At 52.6% G+C, this 14209-nt stretch overlaps 2 protein-coding genes across 6 annotated transcripts; both read left to right on the top strand.

Annotated features, from left to right (window-relative positions):
* The first annotated feature begins 361 nt into the window (after positions 1-361).
* On the top strand, positions 362-9991 carry slc25a25b (solute carrier family 25 member 25b). Of its 3 annotated transcripts, none has more exons than XM_044096155.1 (11): positions 382-1131; positions 4293-4419; positions 4497-4584; positions 5433-5468; positions 5630-5741; positions 5816-5974; positions 6513-6665; positions 6753-6860; positions 7440-7607; positions 7671-7821; positions 9051-9991. In XM_044096155.1, the coding sequence occupies exons 1-11, from the start codon at positions 817-819 to the stop codon at positions 9233-9235; spliced, it is 1602 nt and encodes a 533-aa protein (XP_043952090.1). In that variant the 5' UTR covers positions 382-816; the 3' UTR covers positions 9236-9991. The 3 variants fall into 3 exon arrangements, with proteins under 3 accessions (XP_043952091.1, XP_043952090.1, XP_043952092.1); XM_044096157.1 differs by lacking the exon at positions 382-1131 and adding an exon at positions 2416-2905; XM_044096156.1 differs by lacking the exon at positions 5433-5468 and having other exon boundaries at positions 362-1131.
* A 217-nt stretch (positions 9992-10208) lies between these two features.
* Positions 10209-13833, top strand: uap1l1 (UDP-N-acetylglucosamine pyrophosphorylase 1, like 1). 3 transcript variants are annotated; one of them, XM_044096158.1, is made up of 9 exons: positions 10211-10622; positions 11212-11416; positions 11847-12022; positions 12100-12272; positions 12729-12922; positions 13011-13151; positions 13218-13403; positions 13482-13548; positions 13635-13833. In XM_044096158.1, the coding sequence occupies exons 1-9, from the start codon at positions 10331-10333 to the stop codon at positions 13713-13715; spliced, it is 1515 nt and encodes a 504-aa protein (XP_043952093.1). In that variant the 5' UTR covers positions 10211-10330; the 3' UTR covers positions 13716-13833. The 3 variants fall into 3 exon arrangements, with proteins under 3 accessions (XP_043952094.1, XP_043952095.1, XP_043952093.1); XM_044096159.1 differs by lacking the exon at positions 13635-13833 and having other exon boundaries at positions 10209-10622; positions 13011-13083; positions 13152-13403; positions 13482-13553; XM_044096160.1 differs by lacking the exon at positions 13635-13833 and having other exon boundaries at positions 10210-10622; positions 13011-13083; positions 13482-13553.
* The last annotated feature ends 376 nt before the right edge of the window (positions 13834-14209 follow it).

Raw genomic sequence — 14209 nt, 5'->3', positions numbered from 1 at the left:
ACGAACCACCTCTCAAAACCCGTCCAGTTGTGGTCTCATAGATGTAAAAGCTTAAATCAGCAAGTTGAAAATCAGTTTGATATTTTTTCTGTTACAGGCACGCTACTGTTAGCATCACAGCTAGCTGTCTGTGTTAAAAACAATGAATTGTGTTTGTTTTCTGATTTTCTAAACTAATTCACCAGAAGTTTGTTTTACTGCGTTTTCTACTGCCTTCGTTTTTTGGTTAAGTGATAATAAAAATAGATCCGTGTGTTGGCTAGAAGAACCGCTAAGCGAAGCCAAATTATCCAGATCTTAGTCTGGAGCTGGAATTCTCACAATCAATGTGTCCCGTGTTTTTCTGAAGTAATCTCGCGGTAAACAGCGAGAGTGTAGTAGAAGCCGGTTTGGCGCAGTACGCGGACACTCAGGTAGCGGTAGATTAATCCATTTTAATCGAAAACCTGCAGAACCTGATCCAGGTTCGGATAATTCTGGGTTTATTTCGGACCCAGCGGAGATTCTGCTCTGTTTAACCCGGGTAAACAGGTTTTGGCGGCCGCTGGAGGCGCTGATAGTCCGAACTAAAATTCCACTAACGGACCATTTTTATCGGATTCGGTCCACGGAGGAGCCGTTCTGACAACCGGACCAGAACCGAACAGGTTCTCCCCGGGAATTGTAAGATCCGGCAGATCCGGGTCAGAAGAACGGTTCTGGTTCATATTGTAGAAGCTGAACTGGGATTGTTCTGGAGCAGATGGAGGGATATGTGACGTGGTGCTAGTCCGTCCATTGGCTCGCTTCGGTTCGACCCGGTTCAGTCGGAACTTCATGATCCAGCCGCAGGGGACCCGCCTGGTCGCCGGGCTGTTCTGCCAGTGTCGGTCCGCGGAGACCCACGCCGGCGTGGACCCGGGCGGGGGCTGCGGGCCGGCCCCGGTCAGTCCGCAGCCCCCCCAGGAATACCGATCCGGTTCGGACATCCCGGACCATGCGTGCGACGTGTGCGGCGGTCCGGAGCAGGAGCACCGCCTGAAGGTTTTGTTCGAGATCCTGGACGTGAACGGGGACGGCGGGATCTGCGTGAACGACCTGAGCATCGGCCTGAAGAAGCTGGGGGTCCACCGAACCGAGCACGAGCTGCGGGTAAGAGTCCGGTGGGGTTCGGGTCGCAGCTCAAGTTACTGCGGACGTGCAGGTCGTGTTGGAGAACCAGCCCGCCATGGTTCCGACATTCAGGCTGTTTATCTGGGTTCCGTTCGGTTGTGTTGACCCAAACTGGTCCAGAACCTTTCTTTTAGCTTCAGTAACGAACTCCCGAACTAAAGACGGGATTATTGGGTCACGCCCCCAGGTTCGGAACATGAGGTGGGTTTTTAGAGCAGAACCATGGGACCCAGAAGGTTCTCCTCCAGAACCTCTTCTGGTGTTTGGGTCCAGAACTGATCCAGACGGACAGATGAACTGTAACTGGAGGATCCGAGTCCTGATACCGAACCAAACATTCAGACCTCAAGCTCAGATCAGAACCCGGTTAACGGATCAGAACTCTGGGAATACTTTGTTTACATGTTACATGTTGTTTACAACTTCAGGTTCTGGGTTTCACCTGAAGGTCTGGTCACAGCAGTTCTATTGAGTCTGGACTTTGACTAGGACGTTCTGTTTGACCTCAGCTGCTGGGTTTGGATCCTGGCTCGACCCCGGTGACCCCTGGGTGACCCCAGGTCATGTGACCGACATCCTGCTGGTAAAACGAGTTAAAGAACTGAAAACCCAACCCGACCGGTTCTGAAACGCCAGAACATTCTGCAGAGTTTTGGGGTCAGAGGTCAGCAGAGATGATTGGAGGGGAACCAGTAACCCAGATCCAGCTGCCGATCGGACCTGAAGGGTCACATGGTTCTGGTCCGGTCCGGTCCGGTCTGGAACGTCTGGTTCTGGTCAGGCGGTTTCATGGGAAACTTTTCCTCAGTGGGGAAGATGGCCGCCACACAGACAGGAAGTTAGCATGTTGTTAGCTTCCTGCTGTAAGGTAATGAGCCACAGAGTGGAGCCGGTGCTACGGAATGCCAGACCTGCCACAAATCTCCACAGCTAGCTGCCGTACCTGGAATGTTACACACAGTTTACAAGTTAGGGCGCCGAAAAATAGGATGGAGGAATCCTGACAAAACTCAACTGAACCGCAAAAGCAATCAGATCTTGTTCACTGACTGGAGTTCAGTTTAATTCAGACGCTCCAACGGTGGTTTTTACAGTGTTTCACAGCTTCCTGACCTCCAAAACGACACTTTTTACTTAAAGTAGCAGACATGCAGCTGATTGGCTGCAGCCGCCCGGTGTGAGGTTCTGGTCCTGGATGCTGACGGTTCTGTTGGCCTGAGTCCGAGCCGCTGCAGCAGGAGGAGGAAGAGGAGGATGACGAAGGGGAAACCCTGCAGCCCCTCCCCTCCCTCTGATGCAGCTCCAAGCTGAGAGCCGGGCTGTGATTGGCTGCCGGCGCGGCAGAGCAGTGTGTGTGGCCGTGATTGGCCGGCGGGGCTGCAGTGATGCTGCAGCGCTCTGGAGGATGACGCTGCAGCAGGCCGTCCCACAGCACCAGATGTTCCTGAACGCATCGCGGGACGCTGCGTCTCTCGTCCTGCAGCAGGAAGTGGTGCGGTTCTGATCTGACCCGGTCCGCTCCAGGATGCTGCAGGAGCTCCTGGCTCTGCTGAGCCGGGCTGAGGCAGCCGGTTCCGACCCCGCCGGTTCTGACCTGGCCGGTTCCGACCCGGCCCGGTCTGCAGGACATTGCGAGACACTACAGGTGGTCCTCCAGAGAAGCCCCGCCCCCTCCGGCCAGGACGCCGCTCCCAGTGCTGCCAGCAGGACCAGCAGGTTGATCCTGATTGCAGAGCCTCCGGACCTGCAGCAGGTACCGTATCGCCCAGCCCGGCCCGGTTTCCCTTCTGGGTTCAGGCTCTGAGCAGAAAATCTGGTGGAAGGAAAACAGGTAAAAATTAGGACAGCATGGATCATCAGAGAGGTGATCCAGGTCCAGACGAGTCAGAACCAGCCGGGAAACAGGTTCTGATTCAGTGTGACCTGCTTCTGACTGGGAGTTCTGGGAAAACTGAAGCAGTTCTGATTCAGTAACTGGATCCGTTCTGAGGGCTGTTGGTTGTTCTGTCTGATGAACATTAAAGTTCCTTTCAGGTCCAGTTTGGTTCTGGTCAGATCTCAGTCCGACTCCGATCACCTGTTTTCTCTCTAACGGATCCAGATCAGGAACCATGTTGGACGGTTCCTGATCTGGATCCTTCATGGCCCTCATGTTTGGCCCTCATGTTTGGCCCCCAGCCCGCATGTTTGGCCCCCAGCCCTCATGTTTGGCCCCCGGCCCTCATGTTTGGCCCCCGGCCCTCATGTTTGGCCCTCATGTTTGGCCCCCGGCCCTCATGTTTGGCCCCCGGCCCTCATGTTTGGCCCCCTCATGTTTGGCCCTCATGTTTGGCCCTCATGTTCCCCGGCCCTCATGTTTGGCCCCCGGCCCGCATGTTTGGCCCTCATGTTTGGCCCCCGGCCCTCATGTTTGGCCCCCGGCCCTCATGTTTGGCCCTCATGTTTGGCCCTCATGTTTGGCCCCCGGCCCTCATGTTTGGCCCCCGGCCCTCATGTTTGGCCCCCCGGCCCTCTTGTTTGGCCCTCATGTTTGGCCCCCGGCCCTCATGTTTGGCCCTCATGTTTGGCCCCCGGCCCTCATGTTTGGCCCTTATGTTTGGCCCCCAGGTCCTCATGTTTGGCCCTCATGTTTGGCCCCCGGCCCTCATGTTTGGCCCTCATGTTTGGCCCCCGGCCCTCATGTTTGGCCCCCTCATGTTTGGCCCTCATGTTTGGCCCTCATGTTCCCCGGCCCTCATGTTTGGCCCCCGGCCCTCATGTTTGGCCCCCCGGCCCTCATGTTTGGCCCCCGGCCCTCATGTTTGGCCCCCTCATGTTTGGCCCTCATGTTTGGCCCTCATGTTCCCCGGCCCTCATGTTTGGCCCCCGGCCCTCATGTTTGGCCCCCGGCCCTCATGTTTGGCCCCCGGCCCTCATGTTTGGCCCCCAGGCCCTCATGTTTGGCCCCCGGCCCTCATGTTTGGCCCCCGGCCCTCATGTTTGGCCCCCGGCCCTCATGTTTGGCCCCCAGGCCCTCATGTTTGGCCCCCGGCCCTCATGTTTGGCCCCCGGCCCTCATGTTTGGCCCCCGGCCCTCATGTTTGGCCCCCGGCCCTCATGTTTGGCCCCCAGGCCCTCATGTTTGGCCCCTCTCTCTGCAGCGCGTGGTGACGGCCGGCGATAAGGATCTGGACGGCCAGCTGGACTTCCAGGAGTTCGTTCAGTACCTCCGGGATCATGAGAAGAAGCTGCGGCTCGTCTTCAAGAGTCTGGACAGGAAGAACGACGGTGAGACGGGTCGACCGGACCGGAACCGTGTCACGGGTCGTAACGCCGCGGTGACCTTTGACCTCTTTGTGTTTCAGGCCGGATCGACTCGCAGGAGATCATGCAGTCGCTGCGGGATCTGGGGATCCACCTGACGGAGGAGCAGGCCGAGGAGATCCTGAGGAGGTGAGAGGAACCGGGTCCAACCGGGTCGATACGGGTTCTGATAGTTAAAGTAACTGATAACAAAACGAATGGTCACAGTGGGCGGTTTCTGCTTTATTTGGGCCGAAGATGGAGGGTTCTGGGCTGCATCCCATAATAATAATCTCACTGCCAGCAGGATGTTTTTATTCCCACATCCCAGTTTGTGCCGATCTCAGTGGATCCAGTTGATCCAGTTGGTTCTGTTGGTCAGTGGATCCAGTTGGTTCTGTTGGTTCTGTTGGTCCAGTTGGTTCACCTCACAGCAGCTTCACTGCAGACCAACCAATCAGGTTGCTGATAGCAGCTCTGGTCCCGCCCACCAGCTTGGAGGAACTGATCAATTTTATGAAATAATTCAACTAAATTATATCTGATTTATTGAATTGTTGCCACATTTAATTATTTTATATATAAGAAAGTATTAAATGAAGATATTTTAAAGTTTAGCTTTATTATTTTAATTATTGTCACATGGATCTTTATTCTTATCTTGTCTCTGAATTCAGAAGAGAATTATGAAAAGTTATTTTATGGTTTTAATAAACCTGTTGAGATGTGGGCCTGAACAGCATCTAGTTTTATCTGTGGATAAATAAAACTTCATGTTTTTGAAATATCCATATTTTATATCATACATAATCAGGTCCTTTCCACCGTTCTGCTGATGATGATCTGGTGGATTTATGGATATAAAATATCTGAGTGTCATCAGCAAAACGGCATCGGTCCAATCATAGAGCCCTGTGGTACCGCTCTGTGGTTCTGTCTGTGGTTCTGTGGTTCTGGCTAACCGCTCTGTGGTTCTGTGTGTCTCCGGTCTGTCCCAGAATAAGGGCGGGGTTCATCTGGACCCCGGTCCTGCAGTAAGTATCACCTCCAGTTGACCTCCAGTTGACCGCCAGCTGCTTCTTGTTTTTGTTTTTGCTCGCCGCCGTTCTGCAGCATGGCGCTCTGATCTGATCCTGCTGTGCATGTCGGAACCATCCTGACCCGGTTCTGTACTGATGTGTCCTTCCTCCTGCAGCATGGATAAAAACGGCACCATGACCATCGACTGGGACGAGTGGCGGGACTACCACCTGCTGCACCCGGCCGACAACATCCCCGAGATCATCCTGCACTGGAAGCACTCCACGGTAACGCCACGGTAACTTCCTGTTGGCTGTTGCTAGGTTACCGGCAGTCCTCACATCACGGCCTCCCTCCACAGATCCTGGACGTTGGCGAGAGCATCGTCGTCCCGGACGAGTTCACCGCAGAGGAGAAGAAGACGGGCATGTGGTGGCGCCACCTGGTGGCTGGAGGAGGCGCCGGCGCCGTGTCCCGGACCTGCACGGCGCCGCTGGACCGGCTGAAGGTTCTGATGCAGGTACAGCACCGTCACAACCTGAACCACAGGGGTCAAACTCACTTTGATTCAAGGTCATGAATGTTCTTAAAGGGCCGGTTCATCCAGAATGTGCCAATGAAACCCATTAAACTGTTAAAGGGCCGGTACCGTAAAACCCATCATGTTTTAATGTTTATCCCTCATCAGAAACAAACCTGATTTCTCATGTTTGAGAAATCCTTTCATCTCCATGGCAACCAGTAAGCGGCTAAACACCTGGGTGGACCTAGCCCCACCTTCAAGACTCAGCTCCTTCAGACTAGCCAGCAGCAATTAGCAAACAGCTGCTGGAACTGCTGAGCTCAGCAGTTAAAGGGTTAATTGAGGAGCCATGTCGGGGTGACTTCCTGTAGGTGGAGCTTCAGAAAGAGCAGGAGTTCTTAAAGAGACAGAGACCCAATTAAATCTGGAAGTCAGATTTATTTAAAGTCATATTAGATGTAAGTGTAATTTTTCTAACTATTGATTATAGTTACTGATTATGAATAAAACTCAGCAAAGCGTCCGTCTCTCTCAGGTCCACGCCTCCAAAACCAACAGCATGCGCATCGGCAGCGGCTTCCTGCAGATGATCCGCGAGGGCGGCGTGCGCTCGCTGTGGAGAGGAAACGGCATCAACGTGATCAAAATCGGTCCAGAGTCCGCCATCAAGTTCATGGCCTACGAGCAGGTGAGACCCGGGTCAGAACCGGGTCAGAATGTCGTGAAGCCGCTCCAGGTGGTTCCTGCTGAGTGAATCTGATCTTCTGTCTCTCAGATTAAACGGCTCATCGGGAGCAACCAGGAGACGCTGGGAATGACGGAGAGGTTCGTGTCGGGATCTCTGGCTGGGGCGATCGCCCAGAGCAGCATCTACCCCATGGAGGTGAGGGGCGTCCTGCCGGTGTCAACACTCGACCTCGGCTCCTCTAAAACCAACATCCAGTTCCTCACTGAATGAGAATTTACAGAAACCCAGGAGAGACTGGAAACCTTCAGTCTACACAGCCAGGAGCTCTGAGAACATCAGGACCATGGAACCTTGAGAGGAACCATTCATGGAACTTACCGGATGTTTTCCTCGACCTTATTAGGAACTTTGCTAAGCCTGCCGAAAATCTTCTCAGAACTTACCAGAAACTTTCCTAAAACTTACCAGAAACAATAAGTTCCAGAAAAGTTCTGCAATTATACCTTTAAGTTCCTGGAAAGTTCTGCAATTATACCTTTAAGTTCCTGGAAAGTTCCACCAACATTCTTTCCAGGCTCCTGGAAAAGCCCTGGTAAACCTGGGTTAGCTCCAGGAAAGTTCCAGGAAGGTTCCAGGAAAGCAGGAGGTCTTTGCAGGCGGAGCAGCTGCTGCTGTCACCTTTCACTCCACAATCCAAGATGGTGGAGGTCCACTGTGACGTTTCCACAGTCTCAGACGATGTGAGAGCTCTCTGATTGCTTCCTGTCCCCTCAGGTTCTGAAGACCCGGTTGGCCCTGAGGAAGACGGGTCAGTACTCTGGGATCCTGGACTGCGCCAAACACATCCTGCAGAGGGAAGGCGTGGCGGCGTTCTACAAGGGCTACGTCCCCAACATGCTGGGCATCATCCCGTACGCCGGCATCGACCTGGCCGTCTACGAGGTGAGTGGACCGGAACCGGGACGCCGCGGCGGTTCTGCTGTCTGACCCGTTTTCTCTCCTCAGACCCTGAAGAACTCCTGGCTGCAGCGCTTCGCCACGGACAGCGCCGACCCGGGAGTCTTTGTGCTGCTGGCCTGTGGCACCACCTCCAGCACCTGTGGGCAGCTGGCCAGTTACCCGCTGGCGCTGGTCCGGACCCGGATGCAGGCGCAAGGTCTGGCCGATCAGAACCGCTCATGTCATTTAGAACTCCATCCTGTTTTTGAGCTGATTGGACCATCAGAACCATCACAGGAAGTGACTCTGGTTTGTGGCCGATCTCTAGAGGTCGTCAACACTGGGGTCAAGGTCATTTAGAGGTCAAGAGATTTCTATTGATTTCAGATCTGATTTAGTGATAAATGTAACCTTTAATATTAGACCTGTTGGCTTTTCCACCTCAGACCCAACCGGACCAGAACCAGAACTGGACCCGGGCCAGAGGCAGAGCAGCAGCTTTAAATCCTGACTGGAGAATTTACATTTGATCCAATTGGAAACAGAAAATAATTTAATTAAAAATCAAATATTTGAATTGAAGCGAATTGAAAATAATTTATTGTAGCTCCATAAAGGAAAGATGTTCTGGTTCTGGACTGGTTGGGTCCAATGTGTTCTATAAAATCTTTGATTCTAATCCCAGAAACGAGAAGTTTTCTCTGCTGAACCGACCCGGTTCACCGACCCGGTTCACTTCATATCTTTGGTTCTGACTGAGCAAATTAGAACGAAAATAAAAAAACAGGAAACAGCCTCTCTGTGATGCGTTCGCTGCCTCTCTGTGATGTGTTTGCTGCCTCTCTGTGATGCGTTCGCTGCCTCTCTGTGATGCGTTCGCTGCCTCTGTGTGATGCGTTCGCTGCCTCTCTGTGATGCGTTCGCTGCCTCTGTGTGATGTGTTTGCTGCCTCTCTGTGATGCGTTCGCTGCCTCTGTGTGATGTGTTTGCTGCCTCTCTGTGATGCGTTCGCTGCCTCTGTGTGATCGTTCGCTGCCTCTCGTGTGATCGTTCGCTGTCTCTGTGATGCGTTCGCTGCCTCTCTGTGATGCGTTCGCTGTCTCTCTGTGATGCGTTCGCTGTCTCTCTGTGATGCGTTCGCTGCCTCTGTGTGATGCGTTCGCTGCCTCTGTGTGATGCGTTCGCTGTCTCTCTGTGATGCGTTCGCTGCCTCTCTGTGATGCGTTCGCTGTCTCTCTGTGATGCGTTCGCTGCCTCTGTGTGATGCGTTCGCTGCCTCTCTGTGATGCGTTCGCTGCCTCTCTGTGATGCGTTCGCTGCCTCTCTGTGATGCGTTCGCTGCCTCTCTGTGATGCGTTCGCTGCCTCTCTGTGATGCGTTCGCTGCCTCTCTGTGATGCGTTCGCTGCCTCTGTGTGATGCGTTCGCTGCCCCTCTGTCTCCCCAGCCTCGCTGCCGGCCGGCCCCCAGCTCTCCATGTCGGCTCTGTTCCGGCTCATCGTCCGTACGGAGGGCGCGCTCGGTCTCTACCGGGGCCTCGCCCCAAACTTCATGAAGGTGGTTCCGTCCGTCAGCATCAGCTACGTCGTCTACGAACACCTCAAGAGGTCGCTGGGGGTCCAGTCCAGGTGAACCGGACCCGACCGGAACCGAGTGCTGTATCCGCACCGGAACCAGAACCGGTTCTGATCTCTGAACTATGACCCCGATTGGACCGGAACCGGCCCAATGACCAGGCTCCGTGTCCGACCCTTCATAATGTCTGATGAGGATGATGATCTGGTTCTGGACCATTATGACGAACTGGTTCTGGTTCTGGTGGACCATCTCAGCTCCTTCGGGTCTGAGGTTCTGGATCAGAACCAGAACCGCCATGTACCGTCTGACCAGGACAGATTCCCTCCAGAACTTGACCCAGATCAGAACCATAAGTCCGGGTCAGCAGAACCTCATCGGCACCACATGGACACGGGACTCCATCACCATGGCAACAAGCATCACTTTCGGTCACATGATCCCAGCATGAGGCGTTCATGTTCCATGGGAAAACTCAAACTTTCCTGATCATAGAAACTAGAAACACTCCTAAACTCACAGAACTGATTCCCTACTGGACCGGATCCGAATGGACCGGACCGGACCTGACCGGATCCGAACGGACCGGACCTGACCAGACCGGATCCGAACGGACCGGACCTGACCAGACCGGATCCGAACGGACCGGACCACTCAGCTGGTTTCTTTTATTTATTTCAGTATTTATTGGTTTTGCCGATCATGATGAAACTGATTGTTTGGATCGAACCAGAAGGTTCTGCTTAAACTGAAACACTGAATGTTTTCACTCTGACCCATCAGAACCATCGGAATAAAGGCTGGAATGTTTCACTCTGTGTGTTATAGATCTATATCTGACTGATAATAAATATTAAGTTTTTAAAAATATGATTTAGTTTCTGCTGAAGGCTGGTTCTGATTCCCGGAGAAGATCCGGGTTTTAGTTCGGAGTCGGATGGACTTCATCCTGGTTCCGATTGGTTCCCATTTAAAGAAAACATGAATGGATGGTTCATGTTTCTCTGTGACGTCATGAGGAAAACTGCCTCCGTCAGCGAAACCCGGCTCTGCGGTTTCCGGTTCGGGAATCATGTCTGCCTTCAGTCACGAGCTGCTCAGCCGCCAGGCGTCACTTCCTGACTGCGCTGCGGAACCAGAACCGCTCCAGACATGCCGTCCCTGCAGCAGATCCGAACCGCTCTGGACGGTTCGGGCCAGGCCCACGTCCTGCGGTTCTGGCCGGAGCTCGGTTCGGAGCAGCAGGAGGAGTTCCTGCGGGAGCTGGCCCAGCTGGACCTGCCGCGGCTGGAGGAGCACTGCCGGGCGGCCGCAGAGGCAGCAGCCGCCGCGTCCTGCGCTCCGGACCGGGACCTGGAGCCGAACCTGGAGCCGGTTCCCCCGGAGAGCATGGGCAGCGTGAGGAGGAGCGACCCGGACTGTCTGGCCGGATGGGAGCGTGAAGGTACCAGAACCACAGAGGTTACAGCCCCTGGGATTTTAACTCCGGTTTTCTCGCGATAGCTCAGAAAATCTCTGCGGACTGTTTAGTTATGGTTTTGAGAGTGAGTGCGCATGCGCCCAAATGATTAATTACTAAGGTAACGTCTCTCCTCCAGCTTTGGACCAAGTTTCATCTCAGAACCAGTAAAAACACAAACTGCATTATCCAATCACGTTTTAGAAAGTAGTGTGACGTCAGCATGTGGTGTTGCATGTTGTATGCCAGAGGGAGCACTTCAGATTGAAAATGGAGCCTGGAGGAATACCAGGAACATTCAGGTAGAAAGAAAGATGGCTGATCGGAAGGTTGCTGGTTCAATTCCCAGCATGTTCAGCTGCCAGTTTACATATTTACAAGATTCAGAAAGTTTGTTTTCTGTTAGTTTGACCACAAATATTCTGGAAATCAAACTGTTGGACTTAAAATGTTCTGAGGCATCATCAGATACAAATATTAATCAGAAATAGTTAAAAAGTTTGACAAAATTCCACTTACCTCTAAAAATGTCGACATAATGAATGTAAATGATGAAAGTTTCCTTTCTGATCAGGATTCCTGCAGATCTCCAGGAGTCGCGTGGCGGTTCTGCTCCTGGCCGGAGGTCAGGGGACGCGGCTCGGGGTCCGCTACCCCAAAGGGATGTTCGACGTCGGGCTGCCGAGCGGGAAGACGCTGTACCAGATCCAAGCCGAACGGATCCTGAAGATCCAGCAGCTGGCAGAGAGCCGACTGGGGTCCAAATGCACCGTTCCCTGGTGAGAGCAGAACCGGAAACCCAGGAGAGACTGGGGGTCCGGTTCCTCCCCTGTTGGCCCCCAGGGGCGGAGAACGTTACCGTCCATCTGAGCACAAGAAACCTTCAACAAAATGAATAAATATACGCCTAAAAACTCAGAAAATTTGAGATTATCTAAGAAATTTTCTAAAATAAAATAAAATAAACCCGATGAGATTTCTGAACTCCAAAAGAAAAAATTTACGTTGAAATCTTCTGAGCTCATAAAGTCAAAGATTTTTGCCATTTTCTGAGTTTCAAAAGTAGCAGGTTTTAGGCCTTGGAGCTCAGATTAAATTTAAAAACATTTCCAGAAACTCCAACAACCAGCGTGGAGATTTATTCTGGTGTCCTCCTCTTCTTCCTCCTCTTCTTCCTCTTCCTCCTCCTCCTCCTCCTCACCTGTCCAGGTACATCATGACCAGTGAGTTCACCCTGAAGCCGACTCAGACCTTCTTCCAGGACAACGCTCACTTCGGCCTGCAGCCCTCTAACATCGTCATGTTCGAGCAGCGCATGATCCCGGCCGTGACCTTTGACGGGAAGGTCATCCTGGAGGGCAAAGGGAAGATCGCCATGGCGCCAGGTGGGTTTGGTCAGAAAACGCAGCAGATCCATGATGACCCTTGGTGACCTCTGACGCCGGTCTGCTCCCTGTGTCAGACGGTAACGGCGGTCTGTACCAGGCGCTGGAGGACAACGGCGTCCTGGAGGACATGGAGGCCAGAGGGGTGGAGTTCGTCCACGTCTACTGTGTGGACAACATCCTGGTCAAGATGGCCGACCCGCTGTTCGTTGGCTTCTGTGTGGCGAAAGGAGCCGACTGCGGCGCCAAGGTTGGGATGTTTCCTTCAGGTCTCCCCCAGAACACCGACGAGCTTAAAACGTTAATTTGTGTGTCAAATTTGAATTGATTACAAACTGAAATTGATTGGCTCCCGTCTTCCAGTGGAAAAACCAAAAATCTTTGGGGTCAAAGTTTGTTCCTGGAATTTATCAGTTTAATTTCCAGGTTTCCTTTTGGATGAAATGTAACCAATCAGAGCCAGAGGATGATTCAGCTGTTGAGTTGACCTCTGACCTGCAGCTGCCTCCTCATGTAGCAACATCAGATCAGAGAAATGTGACTCTGACAGATTTGACCCAGTTGAGGCTGAAATACTTTGACTCACAGCAACAGTCTGAAAGCAGAAAACGTTTCACCAGCGCGCCGTGCCAATCAACATGGCTGAACTTAGCTCACTAGCATTAGCTTGTTAGCCTGTTAGCCAACCGCTCCGTCGCTCCACCAGGTGGTGGAGAAGGCCCATCCAGCCGAGCCGGTGGGCGTGGTCTGCAGGGTGGGCGGAGTCCCTCAGGTGGTGGAGTACAGCGAGATCCGACCCGAAACGGCCCGGCTCCGAGGATCAGCCGGTGAACTGGTCTACAGCGCCGGAAACATCTGCAACCACTTCTTCACCAGGAGCTTCCTGCAGGACGTGGTGGAGTGAGAAACACTCAGGACGGATTACCGCCACATTAACCTGGAATGTCTGCTGACCTCTGCTGACCTCTGCTGACCTTGGCTCTTCCAGGACGTTTAAGGACCAGCTGAAGCCTCACGTTGCTCTGAAGAAAGTCCCCTTCGTGGACTCCTGTGGGAATCAGGTGAAACCCAGCGAACCCAACGGGATCAAGATGGAGAAGTTTGTTTTTGACGTGTTTCCGTTCTCCAGGTACGGATAATCTGGCGTGTTTCCAGACTGCTAGGAATCTGGATTACCCAGCTGGTGTCTCTGCAGGAGGTTGGTGGTTCTGGAGGTCCAGAGGGAGGACGAGTTCTCCCCTCTGAAGAACGCAGACGGAGCGCCATCCGACACGCCCGCCACGGCCAGGAACGCCCTGCTGGCCCAGCACTGCCGCTGGGCAGCGGCCGCTGGCGCCGCCCTGCTGGATGAACAGGGGAACAGCATCCAGATGCTGCCCAGGTCAGAGGTCACTGACCCTTCGCTCACATGAAGGTTCAGTTTGTGTTTTAGTAGATTTTAAATTCCTGTCGTCCTCAGTTCGTCAGCAGAGAATCATCCGGCGCTGAAATATGAGATTTCTCCTCTGGTGTCGTATTTTGGAGAGGTGAGGAGCAGAACCATATCGGGTTCTGGTTCTGAACCTGGTTCTGGTTATTAGTAACTAATAATCAGAACTCCTCCTGCTGCCAGGGCCTGGAGCTGCTGAAGGGGAAGACCATCAGAACGCCGTTCATCCTGGATGGAGCAGCAGCTGCAGAGCTGCAGGCCTGATCGGATCAGAACCACAGAGACACCGGGCCTGGAGAACCAGTCAACCAATCAGGGATCAACTGAAAACTTTATATAAACTGTTTTTATACCAACAAATAAAAAGATGATTCAAACTGTTTAATTTTATCGTACTGACTCAGAAACCCAAACACTGAGTTCAAGTCACAGCACTGTAAAGCACGGTGGTGCAGGTATGATGTTGTGGCGATGTTTCTAATTAACCCAATGAGCCGAACACACCAGGAGGGGGCAGCAACATTACAAATAATTAATGATCACATTAAACAGAAAAACAGCAAGCAATTAAAATCTGATTCAGAAAATAAATTAACTAATTGGTAAGTCAGTTAAAAATACATTTCTTTTATAGTAAATTTAAAAAATATAAACTGAAATGGTATAAAAAAAAGGGAAATATGTAAAAGAAACTAAAATTAAATAAAGTGAACTTAAGGGTCAGAACCCCTGAGCAAGATGGCGGCTGCAGTTCTCTC

Source organism: Gambusia affinis, linkage group LG17 (assembly GCF_019740435.1).
Source record: "Gambusia affinis linkage group LG17, SWU_Gaff_1.0, whole genome shotgun sequence".
Taxonomy (NCBI): Eukaryota; Metazoa; Chordata; class Actinopteri; order Cyprinodontiformes; family Poeciliidae; genus Gambusia; species Gambusia affinis.
This window is presented reverse-complemented; position numbering and strand designations above follow the sequence as displayed.

Bases quoted from the DNA above. Each gene is read 5' to 3' on its own strand.
- uap1l1 (XM_044096158.1), top strand. From the start codon at position 10,331: ATGCCGTCCCTGCAGCAGATCCGAACCGCTCTGGACGGTTCGGGCCAG. The intron at 11,417-11,846 runs GTGAGAGCAGAA...TCACCTGTCCAG, and splicing joins TCCAAATGCACCGTTCCCTG to GTACATCATGACCAGTGAGT. The intron at 13,404-13,481 runs GTCAGAGGTCAC...TGTCGTCCTCAG, and splicing joins AGCATCCAGATGCTGCCCAG to TTCGTCAGCAGAGAATCATC.
- slc25a25b (XM_044096155.1), top strand. From the start codon at position 817: ATGATCCAGCCGCAGGGGACCCGCCTGGTCGCCGGGCTGTTCTGCCAG. The intron at 1,132-4,292 runs GTAAGAGTCCGG...CTCTCTCTGCAG, and splicing joins GAACCGAGCACGAGCTGCGG to CGCGTGGTGACGGCCGGCGA. The intron at 6,861-7,439 runs GTGAGGGGCGTC...CTGTCCCCTCAG, and splicing joins GCAGCATCTACCCCATGGAG to GTTCTGAAGACCCGGTTGGC.